Source organism: Punica granatum, chromosome 7, assembly GCF_007655135.1.
Source record: "Punica granatum isolate Tunisia-2019 chromosome 7, ASM765513v2, whole genome shotgun sequence".
Lineage (NCBI taxonomy): Eukaryota > Viridiplantae > Streptophyta > Magnoliopsida > Myrtales > Lythraceae > Punica > Punica granatum.
In genome coordinates, this window is record NC_045133.1 from 4,682,064 (window position 1) to 4,704,983 (window position 22,920).

Here is a 22,920-nt window from a genome sequence, read left to right on the forward strand (position 1 = left end):
AATATATACTCCCATAAATCCAGAAAAAAGAAATATATATACCAATAATTCTTTTTATTCTATATAAAGACATTCTGACTATCTAATTTTCTATACTTTTAATTCGACAAAGCTCTAATAAAATTCGAACATGTATTTCATAGTTTCATCCATAAACCTTATAGATTGATTTATGCAAATTTTATTTTAAGATATGTTTAAAGAAAATTTGTAAACAATTCATTCATGATAATAACTAAATTAGCCTTTTTGTAAATGGATTTAAAAAAAGAATTAATAAATTATAGGCACTAGAAAGTAAATAAAGAAACTAAAATTAATCTATTTTGAGAAATAATTTTTGAGGAAGTCTATTTTTAAAAAGAAATCTAATATGGACGAAAACACTCATCTCTCTCCCCTATCTCTATCTAATGCCTTACCTCTCTGTCTATCTGTCTGCAGACTGTGACATCACAGTAGAAATTCATATCCATGGTCGCTTTCTGGTTTCTTCCCTTAGTTATATCCCTTTTTCCTTTTCCTTTTCCCATTTATCCAAAAAAAAAAAAATCCCACCTGAGGGGTTATATAGACGGATTTTAACTGCAATATAACAACTTCCAAACCCACTAAAGGCGCTCGGTGGTTAAGCCAGTTTATGAAGTTGAAGCATTATCAGCATGGACCAATAGACTCAGAAAGAATAATATTTTGCATTCGAAATAAAATCGGGTATTAAAAGCACTTAGTTAACGCTCCCATTTCGTACGAGAATGGTTAAACGGAACAAAAACGACGTGAATAAGTATATTAGTTGCTTGCAATCAACGTTCCCTTGGTTACCATCCGAAAATGTGAGGTTTGTTTGTTTTTGTTTTATTTTTGTATATATGAAGGTTCGTGAATGGGATTTTTCCTTCCCCCCCCCCCCCCCCTCAACTGGTAAACGACGTGAATGGATGTTGAACTCATATGACATGAAAATGGGGTGTAGCACCATCTCACGGACCCTCAATTTGCAAAGATTAAACTTTGAGAAGTGATTAAAGGATGCTTTTTCGGATGAAATATGGGTTAAAAAGCCGATCATCTAAGGTAAGGCCATTTAGATTTCCCGATGATTTACCTTTCAGCTTTGGATTCCCTGCCCATGCCTCCACAATCCACGCTAATCTTTTAGCGACTCCAATGGTGTATAGTACCTTTTCTTGATGATTTTTTTTTTCTTTTGTGATGAATTAGTACCTTTTAGCTTCTTCAACCTCCATGAATATGGTTAATTGACTTTTTTCTTGCCCGGAATTAATTGCAATTGCCTTCCAAATAACTATAAATATCTTATAAAATATTAAGTGAGACTAACACGTATATTATAACTCATTATTTAATATCTAATACATTATTTTATGGAATTCACAGTTTGTAATATTTATTTTTTAAACAATTTTCTTGATTCTTTCTTTTTTTGTTATAATTAGTACATAACACTTTAGCGACTTAGTATCACTTAATATTTTCTCCTAAATATCTTCTCCCCATGGCTTGGTGCACTACTTCACATCCCTAGGTACCGGGCGCATAATAACCCGTCGATCACTAGCAACTAATGACATTTCGTAGAACATACCGCTGACACGAGCATTTGCTAATTCAATCGAATTTCACATACCAAAGGTGTGCTGAAAGAAGTCACATGGACCTTCATTTAATCATGAGGAAAGCAGAGGGACGTTCTTACGCATACATGACCGAAGTGATCGGGTTATTTAGTCTTAGATAAGAGAGAAAATTTCCCAATCATCTCAATTCCGGTTTTGTCTCTTAAGAAATATTAAGAACGCAATCGGTTCAATGCATCTTTCAAATATAATTAATCCACCGATCCACGAGCGACCTTTTTCACCACGCATATGATATATCGTCGCGTAAAATACTTTCTTCCCTTGCACACCTTGGTATATATCAATTGACCTTAGCTCCCTGGCCAACTATAAAAGGGGCAGAGAAACAAAGAAGAGAATCCCCACAATTTCAATTTCAATTCCTAACACTCCCTTCCCCTCCACAAAAAGAAAAGGGTCAACTTCCAAATAGACTCAGCCCTCAGGCCTTACCTCTGCCTCTCCTCTGGTTCAAGAACATGGATGTAAGACCCTGCCTGCCTTTCTCATTTCATTCCATCATCAATCTGTTATACTTCATATACACATACATATATATGTTATATTTACTACAAGGAATTAAATGTTGAAAATAATTGAAAATTTGGGGTGCTTTTGAAGGAGTACAATTACTACAAGAGGTGTGAGATTCCGGCATTTGGGAGCTGGGACTGCTACGACGGCCTCCCCTTCACCCAGTGCTTCGACACCGCGTCGCGGCACCCCACCGCGGCCGGTCTCTTCCGCTACAGCTACCCCAATGACCGTGACCTCTACGTCGCCGGGGACCTCTACGCCAACGATGTCGTCACTCCCACCATGATCGTCGTCCCTCGCCGTCGACGGGTAACCAAATATAAGCTTGTCTTCTTATTTAATTCTCTTGTGAGGGAGTATTTACGCACACACTTAGATTTTATTCTCTAAATAGTGAAAAATGCATATGTTCATTAGTTTTAACACGCAATATGTGGAATTTTTTTTTTCTTGTCAAGAAAGGATAAATTGTTCCATCCATCGGCCGGAAGGAAACAAAAAAAAAATTTCACTATGTCACGCCTGTGATGATCGACGTTCTTATCATCCCGATCTATGATTTTTTGCAACACCTAGTCGACGGCGATTATCGTGAGTAAAATACTAGCATGTTGACACAATTGAGTAACATTTTTGCTCATTAATGATGGTTAAGTGAATCATGCTGTTAATATTTATGTTGTTCATGATAATAATGAAAACATGGGAATATCTTCTACCCAGAAAGAAAAACATAGGAATATCCAATATCATTCTAAATAAATGTTGCTTTCTTTTTTTCCTTTTAATTTTTAAATAATTTTTGGGCCTCCTGTTGTCTCTACTTTGTCTCTAATCTTTTGTTGCTTTCCTTTTTCTTTCTAGCGTGGGCAGTGAACAGTCATGAGTGTGTTGGACCTCCCTTTTTTTTTTTGGGTACCAATAATCCAATTCAAGAAAAATATTTCCCAAGAAAGTAAGAAATAAAAAGCAGCCTTTAATCACATGAAAATGAAGTAGAAGGCATCCTTTTTTCTGGGAAATCACGTGTAATTCAGACAAACAGAAACATTCCATCCCCATATCAACATCCATGTATGCGTAAGGATTTAATTGCACTAATCTATTTAATCTCAGGGTAGCGAACGGCATGACCCATTCAAAGAATGATATTTTTCCATAGGTCTATTGTACTAGCAAGACCAGTTAGCAACTTTGGATGTTTTTTCTAGGATACCCTTTTTCGAGTTTTCTTCATGGCATGATGATATGATTTGATGACTTTTGATAGAGTGGGGTGGAGAAGATAATGTTATAAACTGATATGGGTGGTGGATGATTGCACGCAGACAAAAGTCAGAGGGGACGACAACGTTGTTGATGTCAAAGGAGATGCAAAAGCAAAAGGTGGGAACTGGGTGGGTGGAGGAGGCTTTGAGGAGCCTCTGAGCCCTACGCCAACTTTTGTGACGAGCCGGCCGACACCGAAACCGGTCGATGAAGACCTCTACAAGATCCCTTCCGAGTTCCTCCATGCCAAACCTAGGAAGGTATATGCTGACTTCAACAACTCGAACTACATGCCCCCTTTACGTATTAATGATCTTTATCTTCCTAGAAATCGAAATAACTGAGCTTCGCGAAAAACATTGAAATGTATTGCAATAGCTACTTGGATCATTTGCTGAATACTGATCAATTTTTTGTATGTGTATATGTGTATATATTGTTGCAGAAGAGAGGGCTGAGGTTCTTTACGTGCTGCTCGGTGCCAACCTGTGCCTTGTAAGGCTCTCTGCGAGAAAGTTCAGCTTATGCGTGTGGGACTGCATGTAGAAGTACATATAAATATGAATATGAATATATATTATATGTTCCCATATGATGAAAACAAGACATATATTTTACAACTTACTATCATATTTTGAGTATGTTTTTTTTTTTAATATCTGATTGATCCCTCTATAAGAGGATGATGAAACACTAATGATTCCGAAAGTTGTCGTAGTGAGAGCATTGTAATCACACTTCTGCCATGAGATAATACGATGATGGATGAGAAAGCGCTTTCTTGAATGCACTGTCTTTAGTCGGTCGATAATATTATGTTCTGCTATTCCAGCGTCATTTATCAAGACACATTCTCCCTATATCCCTAATCATTTCGTAGATTCTAGATTTGCAATTGCATATGATATATTGAAGGAAAATCTATTGCACAACTGCGTGTACCTTAATTGGACGGTTAACAAACATTGAAATTTGATTTCTTCGTTGGGGTTTTATTCAAAAGGCTCATGAAAGTAAAGGGGCTCCCTTCCCTCATGTTCGTGGGGTTTTTGATGGCACCTTTAACAAAAGAAGAGCAAAAGGGACAAGAAAGTAAAAAAGGAGAACAACCTAGCAAAAAAAAAAGTCAAAAAGAGAACAGAAGAAAAATCATCCCATTTTATTCATCAATCAACTTCCTAATTGTCCGAAATGTTTTTCTCCAACCAAAAAATCGAACCTAAACGATCGAAAGTGTATTTTTCTCTTATAAATATGATGACAATTATACGCGCGATATTCGTGTGGTAGAGACATAGATACTCTTCTTCTATGTGAAACGAGAAGTTTTCTTCTTATGGGGTTAGTGCATGATCAAGAGTAACCTCCGCTATTATGACATCTTTAAGAAGTAGTATTGGTAGAATGACGATAAAGTGAATAAATAATATGAGATCTTAATTACAAGCTCTTAACAATAATTCCGAGGTAAACACATCCTTGAGCAATCACTCGCAAGGAAAAGCTTCTTAATCCGGATCGATGACGAGTGTCACTTTTTCCAAATGTCGGATATCATTGTTATCAACTATAGTTTCGTAGTCAATGGGCCTGAAACGAGGTCCTGATCCCATGATACGGTTTAATGGGCCTGAACGGGTGGAGAGGCTCGTTCATATTTTGGCCCAATTTATTTCTTAATTTATTCAATTTGGGCATAAAAGCCCAATATATAATTGGGTCAGTTAGGCCCTCCGGTTAGAAGAAAGGCAAAATATCAGGTGAATCCCCAATCTTTGATTCACTTCAACTTTCACTCCCAAAACTTTTCAAATGAAGACTCTATGTACTCCCTACAATTTAGTCTCACAAGGACAGCTATAATTATACGACTTATATTGCCAAGAACCCTCTTTGGCTTCACTTATTATTTTCCGATATTATCCATGTTAGATTTTTTTTTCTCTTAAATGAGAGCCGTTGGAATAATATAAGGGCCTTGCCACCCAAGAATAGTTTTCTCACAATAACAGATAATATTTTTTTCTACAAAAAATAGCGATAACTTGTTATAGGTCTTGTCAAAATAAGCTCGTCCTAATAAATATATTGTGACAAAATAACGTTTGGTCACAATATCTTATAACTTATGGTGATAAACTTATTTTCGCGATGAAAATATTATATAATGTGTGTCACAATATATAAAAATATGTATATACATATATGTTAATTATTATGAAAATACTTGATCTGTAGTGCTCACACAATATTGAAGATATGTGTATACATATAAATATATGTGTATCCACATACATATTAAGTATGTGCATTATGAGACTTTAATTAGTGTAATTTAACATTTTATCATAATATACAGATTAAATATGTATATACATGTATATTAGTTATTATGAGAATATTTGGTTTTCGAAACTCACACAATATTGAAGATATGTATATACATATAAATATATATGTATCTACATACTTATTAAATATGTGCATTAGGAGACTTTATTTAGTGTAATTTAATATTCTTATCACAATATCTTTTTTTGTGATAAAATTTCTTTCGTGAAAAGAATTTGTCATAACATACAAAATTTATTGTAGTGTCCGTAGAATCCGATCCAACATGAGGTGTCTTCTATTTCAAGGGCGTGCGATTTTAATATATGATTTATGGACACGGCATGCATGCAGGCACTTCTGTGTCCCTCGTTAATTTGATGCCTCTTCTAGAGGGGCTATATCATTCATCATCTGTGAACTTGACAAACCATTCAACCGAAAGCAAGAAACTGATCATTTTAGTGATCGATTGGATATCTTGAATATGGAAGTATGTTGAGCACATCAAACAGTTCACAAATTAAGTATAATTGATTGGATGAACTAATATGTAGACGGTAGATCTTGAAGGAGATCAATGGCAAATACAAGAGAAAGTACTTGTGAGATGCTCGCTTCAAGGTCTAATTTAAGACAGAAACTTTGGTCTTCGAGGTTCATTCTAGTTATTGTAGTTGTCATACATATATGTTCCAGGAGGAGCAAGCATGACAATAGTTTATTATTCTGTTTTTTTAAAAAAAAAAATTTAAGCCAAAGAAAAGTCGATTATTCTGTGCGACACACTTATTTAATTAGCTCCACGCGCTTACATTTGATGCATTATTTTTTTTATACAGTCAATTAATCTAGTACCTTTGAACTTATCCTTGGTGTTCGTACTTTAGGAACAATATCTTGTTAAGGTACTCCAGAATTGCTTTCCAGTACCCTAACACATGATCCCAGAAGGGACCATAGGGAGAGACATCTTGCAAGATCAAGTCGACTGCCTCTTCTAACTTTCTTTCTCTTGATGCGCGCATAGTGCCAGAAGGATAGAGCCACGTCATTAGGGTCCCTCCACATGTGCACGATGAAGCATCCATTGGGACCCTTGGCTGACTCAGGCAGCGAGTTGTAGGGAGCGTGAGTGGACAGCAGGCGAGGTGAGGGAAGGATCTCCGGTCCTCAATGGAGGCTGTCCTGAACAAGCGCAGCTCGAGGAAAGGCACGCACTCATGCACGCTATTTTTGAGCAATTCATTAATTGCCTTCTGTTGGAGAAAATTGAGGAACGTGAGAGGACAAAATGTCCCACACCGGTTGAAAGGAAAATATAGGAAAAGTTTATAAAAGACAAAGTCCCAGTAATCCATTGGCTTAAATTTTTGGATTGCATATGTACTTAAGATCGAATTAGGCCCATTTTATTTAAAAAATTTATCCAACACCTTCGTATCAGTGTAGTTGCTTTATTCATGACTGAGAAGATCAAGCCTTTGAGCCAAGTTGTGCCGCATTTTGGAGAAGTGGTCAGGAGAACATCATTCTGTCGAGGTTTAAAGTATTCATCCAAGTAGATTTTTCCTTCTAATCCGATACCGGGGCCGTACCAACCTACCAAGAGCCTTGGAACATGTACAGATGCTTGCTCATCCATCCCTTTTCCCTTGGGAGAGTTGGGACTATGAGTTCTTTGTATATTTTCTCCTCTTCCTTGGACTTGGGCACAAAGCATTGCGCCGCTGTGATGATGAATGAAGTTGCCATGAGATGGTGAAACTTGGAAAGTTGTATTACAACCTTTACCATATTTTTCTGAGAATTTGCGTGGTACTTCATTTGCCATTTTATAGCCATATAAGAAATTCATTATAGAAAGGGGCATGGTTTAGTGGCATGCGCTCTTGATTATAAATCAAGAGATTCTGCGTTTGATTATCGCAACACCCATGCTCGTTTATTTAGCTTATTAGTCACATGAGTCTCCTTGTGACTATCATGAGGTCTTTTCTTTATTCTTCGATTCATTTTTTTTTCATGAATTGCTTAAAACAGAAAGAAGTTCATCAATATTCAAGATTTAATAACTAAAATAATTCAAGTTACTTTTCAATTTCACAAGTTTTTTATTCCCGAATATCCAGTCGACTGATTAATTCTTTATAACGTACTTGATTTTTCTTTGACAAATAAGACATAAATCTTTGCTATTTTTGCAGGATTTTACGCTGGCCTCTCTGAGATAAATAGTATTTTCTATGCAATTCCAAATGTGAAGTAAGTCTTCGTATCTTATTGGTGAAGCTAACTACTTGAAATTCAACGGACTCATTGTTTTCTTTTTGTCTTTTTTCTTATTGTGAAACAACTGAAAGAAATGAATTTTTTACAATAAAACAAATCCTTCCATTCTTTTTTTATTTTTCTTTTAAAATTCCAAATTTTACCTATCAGTAAGAATAATGCAACTAATTTTAATTTTGTATATAAAATAATCTTAATTTCTTTATGAACTCCTAATTTTATCAACCAATTTTTAAAATAAAATTAATTAATCCAATTTTCAATTTTATTTGGGTACGAATACGAAGGGATATTTCTACACTCAAAAAAAGTAAAAACTATTATTAAAAATAAAAATAAAAATAAGAATATTCTGTTGAATCTTTTGATTCAATTAATATTGATATCAAAATGGAATGTAAAATATTGCATAAATGCATCTCTCTCTTTTTCATATATCAGATAGGGTAGAGAATGCATATGAAAAAATGTAATATTGACTAATTTCTAATCGGGGATACATATGTATCCTTATCATACTAAAATGCTGCTATTATTGGTATCAAACCAACATCGATTCATACAAGCTAAATCTTCTAATCTATAATTAGGTCAGAGAAAGAACTTTAATTTAATTAGTTTATTTTTATTTCTTTTTCTTTTATTAAAACTTCACTAAAGATTTTACATATTTGAAAAATGCTGAATTTTTATGTATAACATTTCTATTCCTCGAATAGAAAGAAATTAGAATTCTTAATTCCCTCTGCCGCTAAGTGGATAAATTTTTTTCAGGAATAAAGAAATCGTAATGATTTTTTTTCCGAATTTTTTACAATTCTCTGATTTCTTGCAATGGATTTATCAAAACTTTTCTTATCAATATAGTTTTTTTCTCAGTATCTTTGATTAATTTGGGGCTTACTCTTATGAGAACCAATGAAATATTTATCATTTGGTAGATAAGAAATTGTCCGTCATTTTTTTTAGACAAACGAACTGGTTCGATAATTATTATGCCATTTTGCATCAATTCTGTAAGGGTTAAATCATTTTGAATCATCAAAATATCCAAACTCATTTCTTCCCTTTGCATAGAGGATATAGCAATTCATTTTGGATTTATCAATCTTAGCAGGAGACAATATACTTTGATATTATTTATCATTCTTTGATTTAAAGAATCATCCCATCTCAATTGAAAACCTAAATACCTTTTTAGTAAGAAATCAAGCTCTGCTTCTGTATTGCTCTTCTACTGCTTTTCCTTTCTACGTTTTTTCATATTTGAGCCTACATGATCCTCTTCAATATCTTTTTCTTGGTTTGAGAGAGAGAACTGATCCAAGATTCTCTTGGTTTTGTGCATTTGATTCAAGATTATCTTGGCCTGCGGATTCCTTTTCTTCTTGATTTCGATTCCGTAATTCAATAATTTTTTTTTTCATTTGATAATATAAAAAGTAGGGGTGGCAACATGTGTCGCGTCGTGTTTAAACAGGTCGTATCTAGATGGGTTCTTGTCAAAAAGCTCTAAACCCGAATATGACACCTTTAATAAACGTGTCACGATATTTAAACACGAACACGACATGTTTAATTACGAGTTGACACGAATACGACATGTCTAACACGTTTAACTAAGTGTGTCTAAATATATATGTATACTTACATATGCGATATATCACTATTACCTTTAGGTACATATTATACCTACATGATATGACACTATTAACTTACACATCACTACACAATTGACATGAGAAAAACACCAATAAACGGGTGATTTATATAAACAAATTTAGATTATTTTAGTGTACTTTCTTCTATAAATTGATACTTTATGTGAAATAAATTTCGTAATACAATAACACATAATATAAACTGATCTAACCGTGTCTAAATAGGTTATAAGAGTTGAATCCGTTTAAATATGTTTATTTAACAAGGCAAACATTCTCTTATATATACAGGATTGTTCTTTCGCCCGACAAATGTGGGAGAGGCTCATTCCGCCGTCTCTTCGGCCGAATTTCTTCTCGGTCTCGCTGCAGGACTGGTTAATACTTAATCTCGTTCGGCCTCCTCGTGTGGACTGGTCGACCATCTTCGTTACGGGGTGCTAGTTGTTGTGGACATGGAGAAATAAGAAATTATTATGCACGGATTTCGATCGGTCGAGCGATGAAAGGCGTGCAATATTGGCAAAAGCTAGGAGCTTTCGGGAGGGCTGGCTTTTATCTTCTCAAGTGGTAGATGGGAGCAAGAAGAAGTGGATTTCCATACACTGAGTGAAGCCACCGGAAGATTTTATGAAGTTGAACACGGATAGGGCTGTTCGGAGTTCGCAAGGAGTCACTGGAGCGGGCGGCATTCTGAGGAACTCCAGTGGAGAATGGATCATCAGTTTCATGTAGAGCTTGGGAGTCTCAACAATGACGGTGGCAGAACTCTGGGGAGTTTTAACGGGTTTGGAATTAGCTTAGAATGCATTGCAGGGTGCCGACGACTTATCCTTGAAATAGACTCTATGGTGGTTCTGACATTGATATCGAGACAGGACCCGTGTTCGCCGTATTTTCAACTGTTGCAGAGGAGCACTCGAAATCTATTGCAGAGGAATTGGGAGATCTGCATCCAACACACGTACCGGGAAGGGAATACTTGCGCGAATTGGTTGTTGAAGAGGACGATTGATCTTCTCTTGGGGACACATGTTCTTTATTCAGCTCCTAACGAAGTGCTCTCACTGCTGTTAGGCGATATTACAGGGGTTGCCTTCCCCCGTTTCGTTTCTATTTGAGTTTTTTGTATGCGGGCTATGCTCCCTAATCTACCTAAAAAAAATCCTCTCTCTCTCTCTCTCAACACCCACTTTCTTTCCACCACTCTTTCACCCTCAACAGAACTTACGTAACTTGAAAATCTTCACTATTTGGCCGATGCAATCCATTGAGTAGGCTCAAGTCAGTTTTTGCCGATGCACATTTGAGGTACGTCGGCACTCTTATCTATTACAACGCAAAACATTGCGTCATGAAATTCGTCGGCAAGGTCTATGCTGACGCAAGCGTTGGGAAAAATTCAAAAGTGCGTCGGCATAGACCCCTTTCTTGTAGTGGTGGGTAATTGAAAAAGAGTTGGGGGCAACCGTAGGAAGAGTGAAAGGTAACATTCAAGAGAAAGGAAGAAGCGAAGGGGCTTATTAAGTGTCCGTAGGCGCAAAAACACTTTATTAAGTGTCCATAAGTGTGAAAACACTCAATGGAGCTCCATATTTTTTATTAGAGGTATAGATATAGATTATTTGCATAAATGGATATTAAATACAATATTTTTTTAGAACATATATTGACAGCATTTATAATTTTTAGATTAAACATAATCTATGTTTTTCTATTGTATAGCTAGATTTATTATATTATTGCTTTTATAATAGTGATTGCATTTGTTAGAGTCATTTTCATTTATTACAAGCGTAATTAGTTTTACTGTATAAACTAGTTTAGTAGCTCGTGCGATGCACAGATTTTACTTTTTGATACGAAAATAACGATATTGTTGAAGTAATACCTTGACAATTTATATATATTTTTATGTTTTGATTATCATATTAACTTCTATATATATTATTATAAAACACATAATTACGTAAAATTAATTATAAGAATATATAATACTTTAATTCCAATAAAAATTTTAGTCTATTCATGCAACTTCTACGTCATTATACAGTAGTAAGTTTTTAAGTAACTTGTAAATTTTATCAATTCCTTTTATTCTTATATTTTATTATAAAACACTATATATATATATATATATATATAGTAAACAAAAACTCAAAATAGCGGGTTATGTTTGGGTAAAGAATAGAATTTCACAAATAATTTATAAAAAAACAATCTTTGAAAATTATTAATTATCTTTTAAAATCACCCATATCAACGGTAATATTTCATGCTATGATCTTCTAAAGTGAGCACTAATAATTATTATTATAAATTATACGTATTATATTGTACATATCAATCGTAAAGTGATATATATTTATTCATATATTCAAATTAATTTATATTTTTATTCGTATTAATGTACCTCACTAAATGAATCAATTCTCTTTTAGTTATGCATATTAGATATAGATTTTCTTCATTATCTAATTGTTGTTGTTGGCTGTGACCCAAAAAAAAAAAAAAGGACGATAAGGTAAGCATCGAAAAGGGCCGAAGGGGCAGAGTTTGTGGACTGGCGAGGGAGAAGGGCAAGCCCCAAGAAGCACGGCTGAGTTAGAGCTGCCGCCTTCGCCCGCGGTAATACAAATCAACGCGAATTCCCCAAAATTAATGTTATTATCAATTTTACTATTGTTATTTTTTATATATATATTTTAAATTGCTGCTGTTGTTATTTTGCAGCGGTGAAGGTGATGGAGAACTTGGTCTTCTTGTCCAACGCAACGAACTTCATATCGTACTTCACGCACTCAATGCACTACCCGATCGCGGAGGCCGCAAACATGACGACCAATTTCATGGGCACGGCTTTTTTGTTCCCCTTGTTCGGGGGATTTATCGGCGACACTTTCCTCACGAGGTTTAAGACGTTCGTGCTGTTCTGCTCCCTCGAGCTACTGGTATGGTAGACCCTCCTTGACTACATATATCATTTGCACATTGATTTTAAGGGTCAACATTATTCATTTGAACCAACCGCCTCCATATATTTGCGATCATAATTTTCAGTCCATAACTTACTTATCATGAGTGTACCTACAAGACCAAACTCATCATACGAAATGATTATATTAATGATAGGCCCCACATGATCTGATTGCCATCATCGGTCTGGTCCAGCAGATCGATATGGCTTACTAACTTAGTATATATGTCATCGATCTTGTGTGGTCGCAGGGACTAATATTATTGACTATCCAAGCCCATGAACCGGGTCTGCAGCCATCGGGGACCAAAACACCCAATTCGCTCCAAGGCAGCGATCCTCTACACGGGGCTCTGCGCAATGGCCATTGGTGTGGGAGGGGTCAAGGCGGCTCTTCCCACTCACGGGGCCGACCAGATAGAGCAGTCCGACCAGCGGGCCATATCGGTCTTCTTCAACTGGTTCTTCTTCTCGCTCTGCACCGGCGGCCTCATCACCTCGACCGTGATGGTGTGGGTCGAGGAGAACTTGGGCTGGAACTGGAGCTTCAGGATCTCACTCGTGGTCTTGGGCTTGGGCCTTCTGGTCTTCGTTGGAGCCTTCCCCATCTACAGGTACAAACTTCCTGGTGGAAGAGCATTCACTAGGATCTATAAGGTGAGTAATTAATCAAAATGGTTAAATTCTACAGCACTTACATTATATAGCCGCATACAGATGTTACATTTATCAGTTAATTGCTCGTTTTTTCCCTGGGGTTTAAGATACTCACAGCACCTTTTCGAAACTGGAAAGCGTCGCCCCGGATAGTCCACAATAATTCATTAGTAGGAGTGAATACACTCAGGACTAATAGAAAGTCCAACGATAAATTCAAGTAAGCGTTTACTTCTTTCAAATCTTACAGGAATGTTTTGTAAATGGAAATCTGTAGAATCATTATGTTGTCAATTTCTACTTGTAGATATTCTAATTGATTGGGTGTTACTCGTCCACGTAATACTGACCCAATATTTGCTCTGCCTGCAAAGTCCGCTCTTGGGAAGACCATAAAAATGAATATGTACATCGTATTTGTAAAATTGAAGAAGACAATAGTACAGCCACCGAACAACAAATTATGATGCAGGTTCCCGGACAAGGCACTTGTTGATAGCAACGTAAGTGCATCCGAGGTTGAAGAGACGAAGACATTCATTGGCCTCCTCCCCATACTCGCAAGCACAATCATGATGAGCTGCTGCCTGGCCCAGCTGCAGACCTTCACAGTCGAGCAGGGCGCCATCATGAACCGGGACATCCACGGCTTTAAGATCCCGATGCAGTCCCTGACTGTGTTCCCTCTCTTCTTCATGCTTGCCTCGATCCCTCTCTATGAGCATGCCGTCTGCTGCTTCGGTGCCAAAAGCCTCAGCATACTTCAGCCCCTTAGCAGGATTGGGATTGGCCTCGCACTTGCGTCTGTCTCCATTGCAGCGGCCGCCCTGGTTGAGTCCAGGCGGTGTGCTGAGCAGCTCAGTGGGACCACCATCTCAGTCTTCTGGCTTGTCTGGCAGTACGTGCTGCTCGGGGTCTCGGACATGTTCACATTAGGCGGGATGCTGGAGTTCTTCTACTCCGAGGCACCAGACAAAATGAGGAGCATGAGCACGGCCCTCTCCTGGGGCTCGACCTCAGATGGGGTTTTTTCTGAGCTCGGTCCTAGTATCAGTCACTAATTCGGCGTGCGGGAGAACCGGGACAAAATGTCTTGGCGGGGTTGATCTAAATCACAACCGTCTGGATCTTTACTACACCCTTCTCTGCATACTCAACTTCATCAATCTCCTGAACTATATTTACTGGGCAAAGAAATACTAATCACTTGTGGAACTTAATAGATTTTCGGTACGACATAAATGTACTATAAATCACGGTCACCGTTTAGGTTTTCGTTAAATATATCACAAGATATTAATTACTTTGCAACTGGATGTAGCATTCCGAATGGTATTTAGAGGACTGTGTATGCGCCCCCCTCATGATTCAGAACACATGTGGAGCATCAAATTTACAAAGACTTGACGCATGTTTTTCGGTAGAGTGTGGCTTTTTCATGAATTCGGCGTGTCAAATGAGACACAATGGCACGGGCATAATTATTAGAAAAAGCAGGGGTATTCTTTCCCACAGAAAGGATTTGGCAGTGCCGAGTCATTGCTCTTTTCGATAAGAACTTGTCTTGCAATATTTTTATTGTTATTTTTTGGGTGAATAACTTCGATATTTTGGTTGCAAGCTGCATGGACCTGTTTGTTTCTTTGAAATAAAAATAACTACAACACTCAACAGGGAAAATTAAAAGAGAAAAAAAGGATGTGTGAATAAGTCGATTTCGGGTCCAGGTTCACTATTTATGAGAAGTTAATGTGAATTGATCTCTAATAGATCTGCAGTAATTAGTTTTTTTTTTCTTGGCACCAATTGTAAAAATTCAATAGATTTTGACTAATCCAAATTCGAGTGATTAGATCACTAGGAGATCAAGGATCTTCGATTCGTAAATTTCCTAATGACAAGACTTAAAGTAGATTACAACATCCAAGAAAACAAGTTGCACATGTTCCCTGCAGCATCATGCCCGTGCTCTCTCTCTCTGTTTTTTTGGTGAATCACGTTGATTTTACTAATGTATATATAGACAGTTAGTTAGCATTCACGTGCTCCTTACTAGTGTATATAAAGAGCTAACTTTCTATCTACCAATAAGCAAGGCAAACATTCTCATATATAGAAAAGTAAGATCATAACATCCTCTCAGATTTCTCCAAATTATGGCAACTTCACTCATCACAGCCACCCAGTGTTTTGTGCCTAAGTCCAAGGAAGAGGAAGAACAAGTGGCGAAAACCTACCAAAGATATGAGGAGCTCATAATTCCAACTCTTCCAAGGCATAAGGGATGGTTGTCGGAGCACGTGTACATGTACCAAGGCTACTGGTTCGAACCCAATCGCGGATTGAAAGGAGTGATGTACTTGCAGGAACACTTTAAGCCTCGACCCACTGATGTTCTTATTGCCACTTCTCCGAAATGTGGCACCACCTGGCTCAAAGCTTTGATCTTCTCGATCATGAATAGAGCAACTTATACCGATATGAAGGCGCATCCATTGCTCAAATATAGCGTGCACGAGTGTGTGCCTTTCCTCGATGTGCACCTGTTTAACACTAACCCCGTTGGGGACCCGGAGATCCTACCCTCACCCCGCTTGTTGTGCAGTCACATCGCCTATGCCTCGTTGCCGGAAATGGCTAGGGGCCCTAATGGTTGCCGGATCGTGCACATGTGGAGGGACCCTAAGGATGCACTTATTTCCTTCTGGCACTTCGCGTGCAAAATTAGGAGGAAAGTAGCTCAACATCTGCCGGAACTTTCACTTACAGAAGCATTTGAGATGTTCTCCCAAGGTGTGTCTCCTTTTGGACCTTTCTGGGATCAAGTCCTAGGATATTGGAAAGCAAGTCAAGAGTATCCGGACAAGGTATTGATCCTAAAATATGAGACATGAAGAGGGATACAATATCACATGTGAAGAGATTGGCCGAGTTCTTGGGGAAGCCATTCACCCTGGAAGAGAAGGAAAAACGCATCATGCACGAGATTCTCAAACTGTGTAGCTTCGAGAGCATGAGAAATGCCGAGGTTCCCGAAAAAGGGAACTTTCACGAAAAATTAACAAACTACCATTTCTACTTCAGAAAAGGTGAGGTGGGAGACTGGAAGAATTATCTTACGGTGGATATGGCAAGACGTCTCGACGAGATTACCGAGGAAAAGTTCAAGGGTACTGGGTTGGCTATATGAACAATGAACCTGCAGAGACAAGTGCGGGATACACTTTGCCATCACTATTACCATATTATATGAACTCGAGTCCCTATTTACTTGAAAAATGTCATGTTGTTTCTGAATGTCAAGGTGTTATTCGTGTTATCTGATTGTTACGGCTTCTCTTGAATTGTATCTTGAATAATGAATGAAATAGGACTTCTTCTTGCATGTAGCGGAGTATTATGACATTTCCGGCATCAGATTAGAGAATGAATAAATCATAGGTGACCTCATTGTTTATTTTCCTCAAGATCTATGCAGCAGCATTTTTTTTTCTTTTTTTACACTCGGGGGACCCTCCCGAATGAGATGTGGATGCAGGAATTCACTTATGAATTACGGGGGATCATTTTCGACCAGCTCCTTTGTGGATTGTGGATACAGGATGTCGTTTATGAAAGAGGGCAGAACTGTGGCTCTGACTTCTGCAGTCGTAATTCATCAAAATATATGTATATATATATATATATATATATAAATATATATCTGAAGTTGTTAGTTGCAACGTTTTACATTAAATTCATCACAATCATACTCGATGCTCCTACATTTTTAATTTGGGTTTTTACATCTATTTCTAATCGATCGGCTGTGATAATGTCATCCTATATATGATTCTCAACAAAGACAAACCCGATCGTCAATAGAAGCTGGCTGCGTATGGCGTGTTAATGCACATCTCATATTGAAGGGCCTACAGGAGAAAAAAAAATTCACCAAAGAACAAGTTGATGTGACATAGATCTTGAGGGAGATATAACTGTCACTGCCAGTAAGAGGAAACGATCACCAGTAAGATATTCACTTTTTAATGTTATGCCAGGAAAATCGTAATATATATTTCAAGAAAAAGTCTTAATTCGTTGAATTATTTGATACAAAAATCTAAGCGAGAATCTTGATTCTTCGTTGCAGATGAGACACCAGGAGTTTCAAATACAAACAAACTAAATGTATGTATTCTAGTAGTGGTAAAACTAAACAAAAGGGTGAATGAGTAGTCTTGGAGACAAGAATCAAACCTAAATACTCTTTGTTTCTAGGTGAGACGTGGTATTACACTGCCCTATCTTTCTCTAGTTATTAGTCTTTTGCTTTTCGGTTATTATTTCTCTGTGGTCGTGTAGTACATAAGCCAACTATCTCATGTGCGTGCATATAGATTATAGAAACACGTTATATGTCAGAGGGTTCGTTCGCTGTGTGATGGAAATGAGGTCGGTCCTAACTATCAGCATTAATATGGAAATAATAATTGGCATACCAGCTGTATTTGGCAAGCAGAACATGTGCGCCAATGAAAAAAATGGTGTAACACGGCAATGCAGGTCTCGCCTATTGACTTAAAGGTCGCAGGCTCGATACCTAGTGAATTACCATGCCTCTTTATTAATTTATTAATTATTTGCGATTTCTCTTTTTTTATACTAAACTTTAAGCCTCCTTTGTAACAAAAAAAAAACAAAAAAGAGCCCATGAATTCGCAAGATACATCTAACTGTCCTCCTCAATGTGGAAACGATTGCCACACAGAGTTTACTTTGGCAGGTGGAGGATATGCTCCATTCTACGAAGACTTGTATACCTTTAAAGTTTTGAGCTTCCTGATGGAGAGTAGGGATCAATTCTTCTACTCTCACCGCCACTTTCTTTTATAGTAATAAGTAATATATTTATCTATCTATACAAATAAGAATATAACAGCATTATCACTTCCATTTCTTTTTCTCTTTTTTTCTTTTTTTGATAAATCATCATCACTATCTCATGCATGGGTTTAGACATATCTTCTTCAATAAGAGAGAACAATTAATGAGCCTGAACAGAAGGAAAAGTTTGATTTGAAACAAAGGCCTGCTTGGAACTATTTGCTACCTCTTGCCGACTCAAGCCTACTCCCTCCTCATTCCCCTGCATGTATAGTGGTTCTTCCTCCGAGTAGGCAGCGCCCCAGCAAAGACAAAGATCGACCAGTGTATATGAATCCCTCAAACTAAAGAAGAAACGATAAATTCTATTTTGTACACAGACTTATGCTGTTTTAGCCATGTATTTGTAACAGATGATGCTGTCTTAGGGGAACATGGAGCCTTTGAGATGACATCTTTTGAAGCAAGAGGTACATATTCAAGGCTTATGTGACACGTTTGTCTTACTGTTATTTTCTTTTTCTTTTCACGTTCTACTCTATATGTACCTACGCTGCAGTATAAATATGTTTATGGAAAAGATGAGTAAGTATGTTTATGTAACTACATATACATAAATATCTCTTTATCTCTCATTTTGAAAAGGAAAGAAGTACTTCCATTTTTTTAGGTAGAGAACGACTTCCATTTTGCATACCGACTTACTATGCTTTTTCCCTTAATGCAAGATCTCTCTTAGATGAATCTAGAACCCTTGCGAAGAATTTTTTTTCGAAGCGTGGGGTCCAGCATTGAGCATATGATAAATCTTACGACTGTTTCAGCTGTTTTTTGTTTTGCCTCTTCCCGTTCCATGTATAATTACAGTAGTATAGATGTGGTTATTATGTTATTATATATATGTAAATATGTTTCAAGTATTTGCACTGAAAAGGGAACACAGAAGAAAACGATATAAAAGAAAAGGACAATAATAGAGACTGAAAGCGAACTAAGACGACAAAAATAGAGACTTGGCTTGGAAAAGACTTACTGGTAAGTTCTGCTCATTTTGTGTTCCACAATCGTCGTAAAGTATTTTAGATTTCATGATTCCAGCAGATATTACAAGGACGCAACTACCCCTGCATTGATTTGAGTTGAAAACATGAAGATGTTAACAATAAATCTCTAAAATGTAACTCAAACGTCAACATGAAAAATCATGAATTCGCAATAAAAAGAACAAGAGCTTCACTAGAATTGAACTCCATCCTTTATTCACACACACACACACACACATATATATATATATATACAGCAGTAATGTTTATTCGCTTTTCTTAGCTCTTTTTCTGCCATATGGACCCAAATGCTGTGCACATCTAATTTTCCGAGGGCTGCTGAAGAAGGTGATAAAGGAACCACATCTACACATGCCTATACATACCTAACAATGTGAGCAGTACAGTGCACTCCATAAGGCATATCTAAGCACCCACCATTGACAAGCCATTCACCCAAGAAAGAGGCCCATCAAGAGTGCATGTAATAGGTCATCTAAATGCTATATCCGTATATTTTTTTCCCTCCAAATTTTATGTATATATTTAGACTCTAGCTAATATAGGTAAACAATATGCTTGTACTATTTAAACAGTAAATGGAGTTGGTCCTTTTTCAGGTATTGTTTGTATTTAACTAATGCATGTACTTCTTATCAAGATTTAAAGCGGATTAAATATATGCACTTCAATCATCAGATACTTTAGTATAGATATTATGTTGTGATTTTCGGAGCACCATGTTCAATGCAGTTTGACCATGAACTCTTTACTAGAAATGGGACTGGGATCATTAAGAAAGAGAATTCAACATTTTTAAAGCTGATCTATGAAATTAAAAAATTTTCAAAAAATACTGAGTAGTAATACAAAAGTCTTGATTTTATAAAACAAGATATGTGATGAGCTAATTCCATTGAGTTGCTCTCAGGGGCAATTAAAATAATGTCGAAGCCATAGATTTATCTTGACCACCACCAATTTTATCTTATATGTGTTACCTCTAGGTTTCTCATTTTGAAAACATAGTTATCAACGTCTCTACATGTATTTTCGATGAAATTATTATTTGGTAATTTGCGGTATTACATATACACATACAAACACAAAGATGGAAACTGCTAGCATGATGAGAATTCTGGAGGTACAGATTATGTATAGAGAAAGAGTGGCAACATAATAGTATTAAGATAAAAAGCAAAAACCACAAATCCTTCTGCACTGCTGAAAAGTACTAGGTAAGATTATATTCCATGTCAAAAAGTTGTATGTCTCTTTGAGGAAAAACGAATATTAGATATAATAGCTTGACAACAATGCAAGAAAACTATTATTTATATGATAAGAATTCTGGTGAAGTTTTTCAAGCATAAGAACATATGTTTTTCCTAGTCTATGCACAAATGGCATGCCTACAATTCCGTTCATGATCATAGAGTACACTATATGAATATAATTTTTTTTAAACCGAAAAAATAGTCACAGACTGTAGTATATGCATGCGGTTTAGAGATCAACATGGCTTTATAGAAAAGCATTAGATTTTCTTAGCTATCAAAATGGAATATTTTGTCAACAATAATTTTCTTTTTATTTTTTACGCCGCATGAGAATCTCTACTTACAAATGTGGTAGAGGCGACAAATGGTTCCCAACAGGGGAGGTAATTACCTTTTTATAAGTGATAACTACCCTTATTGAATTTAAAGCTAAAAAACATATTGAAGTACGTACTCAGAATTTTAAAATGCTATATGCATATCGAAATTTTATATATCAACTTCTATGAGTTAGGTATGCACTCCTACCTTGTCACTTTACTTGGTTCCTCTAATTGAGTATAATTGAAAATTGACAATTATAGATTCATGTGTTATGTTTTTTAAGACATTTCATTCATCATATAAAATTCTCTTTTATCTCAATTTTGTAGTTCTGAATAATAATAATAATAATAATAATAATAATAATAATAACAATAATATTAATAATAATAATAATAATAATGATAATAATTCCATTATTTTTTGGTGAATTACGGGCCAAAGTCCTCATAACAATTTATTTTTTCAATTACAAGAAATATTCATGAATTTAATAAAAAGATAAAGAAAATCAATTACTTCCACGTAGGTTTGGAAATTAATTGTCACCTATAACTTGTGCACTAAGATTCCGACTTCCGATGTTCTTAATATGCAAGCCATCAATGCTCCTGTGTTTCAACTTGGATTTCACAATTTTCCTAAACGGGGTTGAATCAATTATATATATATATATGGTAAAAAAAAGAAGGTCTAAGACGTTGTATAATAAAAGAAAAATATTAAATAATATATAAAGGGACACGAATAATCATACTATGTATCGAGCCTATGACTTCTAGCTTAACAGGCGAGAATGTGAATTTTTTTTATATAAATGGATAAAAGAAGAGGAAATAGAAGTCCCAGGACGAGAATTCAATTTGAAAATTTTTTAAATTGAGGTGAAGATCTGTGGCACTTACTAGACCCTCTTTCTCTACTATGGAGTTTTTTTGGATGGAATCTCCTATATGCCTACCATTCTTAAAAAAGGCAAAGTTGATCGTCCCCCGGAAGAAGTGCATATATTCGAGTGTACACATCTCATTTCTGAGGGTCCCCGCAAGTGGGGGAAAAAAAGAAAAAACTGAAATACAAATTGCTGCTACGTTGATCATGAGGGAGATTAAAAATGAGCATCGAAAATGGTCACCTGTCAAGAGAGGAAATAGTACAGTGGTACACTTCTCGTCTGGTGATCAAGAGGTTTCAGGTTCGATATGCAGTGGAACTATCCATGCCCTTTATTAGATATTTAAAATTTATATTTCAATATACTAGGTCCATGAGCCTCCCTTGTAATCGAAAAAAAAAATGATCACTCGTAAATTGTTCATATTTTATTTTCATGCCCGAAAAGTCATAATATCCCGTTATGAGAAGTCCAAATTCATCCATTATTCAAGATAAAATTCAAGAAAGAAACTGTAACATTCAGGTAACACGGATAATAATAACACTGTGACAATCAAATAATATCATGACATATGAGTAATTACGGACTCGAGTTCATATATGGTAATAGTGATGGCGAAGTTGATTCCAGGCTAGCTAGATTTATTTAGCCCCATATTTGTCTTGGGTTCGTTGTTCATGTCGTCAACCCACTTCCCTCGAAATTTTCCTCAGTGATCTCGTCGATATGTCTCCCCATATCAACTGTAAGATAACTCTTTGGGTCTCCAACCTCACCTTTTTTGAAATAGAAACAGTAATTTGCAGGTCCTTCGTGAAAGTTCCCTTTTTCAGGAACCTTGGCTTTGCTCATGCTCTCAAAACTACACAGCTTGAGAATTGTTGGAGAAAAAATGGTGATGTGAGAGGATACAATGTCCCACATCGGTTGAAAAGAAAATATGTGAAAATTTTATAAAAAACAAAGGCCCAGTAACCCATTGGCTTAAGCTTTTGGGTTGCATATGGGCTCGAGTCCGAATTTAGGCCCATTTTTAGATTTAAAAATTTATCCAACTGGTATCAGAGCCCATGGTTATAATCCTGGGTGTGTAAGGCGGCTTCGTGCCATGAGGTGCGCATAACGCGCATGTATGCACGGGT

General features: G+C 36.4%; 2 protein-coding genes and 1 pseudogene across 2 annotated transcripts; all 3 read left to right on the forward strand.

Moving 5' to 3' along the window:
* Positions 1-1,779: 1,779 nt before the first annotated feature.
* LOC116212662 lies at positions 1,780-4,235 on the forward strand. Its single transcript, XM_031547302.1, has 4 exons — positions 1,780-2,128; positions 2,265-2,489; positions 3,509-3,709; positions 3,895-4,235. Exons 1-4 carry the CDS (start codon positions 2,123-2,125, stop codon positions 3,946-3,948), a joined length of 486 nt encoding a protein of 161 aa, XP_031403162.1. The 5' UTR covers positions 1,780-2,122; the 3' UTR covers positions 3,949-4,235.
* Positions 4,236-12,477: 8,242 nt separating this feature from the next.
* On the forward strand, positions 12,478-14,720 carry LOC116213693 (annotated as a pseudogene).
* Positions 14,721-15,523: 803 nt separating this feature from the next.
* LOC116213694 (cytosolic sulfotransferase 18-like) lies at positions 15,524-16,557 on the forward strand. Its single transcript, XM_031548725.1, has 2 exons — positions 15,524-16,234; positions 16,288-16,557. The coding sequence occupies exons 1-2, from the start codon at positions 15,524-15,526 to the stop codon at positions 16,555-16,557; spliced, it is 981 nt and encodes a 326-aa protein (XP_031404585.1).
* The last annotated feature ends 6,363 nt before the right edge of the window (positions 16,558-22,920 follow it).

What these genes read in the sequence shown, in the direction of transcription:
- LOC116213694 (XM_031548725.1), top strand. Translation starts at nt 15,524, where the DNA reads ATGGCAACTTCACTCATCACAGCCACCCAGTGTTTTGTGCCTAAGTCC. An exon ending in GTCAAGAGTATCCGGACAAG is followed by an intron (nt 16,235 to 16,287) that starts GTATTGATCCTA and finishes TCACATGTGAAG; the next exon opens with AGATTGGCCGAGTTCTTGGG.
- LOC116212662 (XM_031547302.1), top strand. An exon ending in TCGTCCCTCGCCGTCGACGG is followed by an intron (nt 2,490 to 3,508) that starts GTAACCAAATAT and finishes GATTGCACGCAG; the next exon opens with ACAAAAGTCAGAGGGGACGA. An exon ending in TCCATGCCAAACCTAGGAAG is followed by an intron (nt 3,710 to 3,894) that starts GTATATGCTGAC and finishes ATATTGTTGCAG; the next exon opens with AAGAGAGGGCTGAGGTTCTT.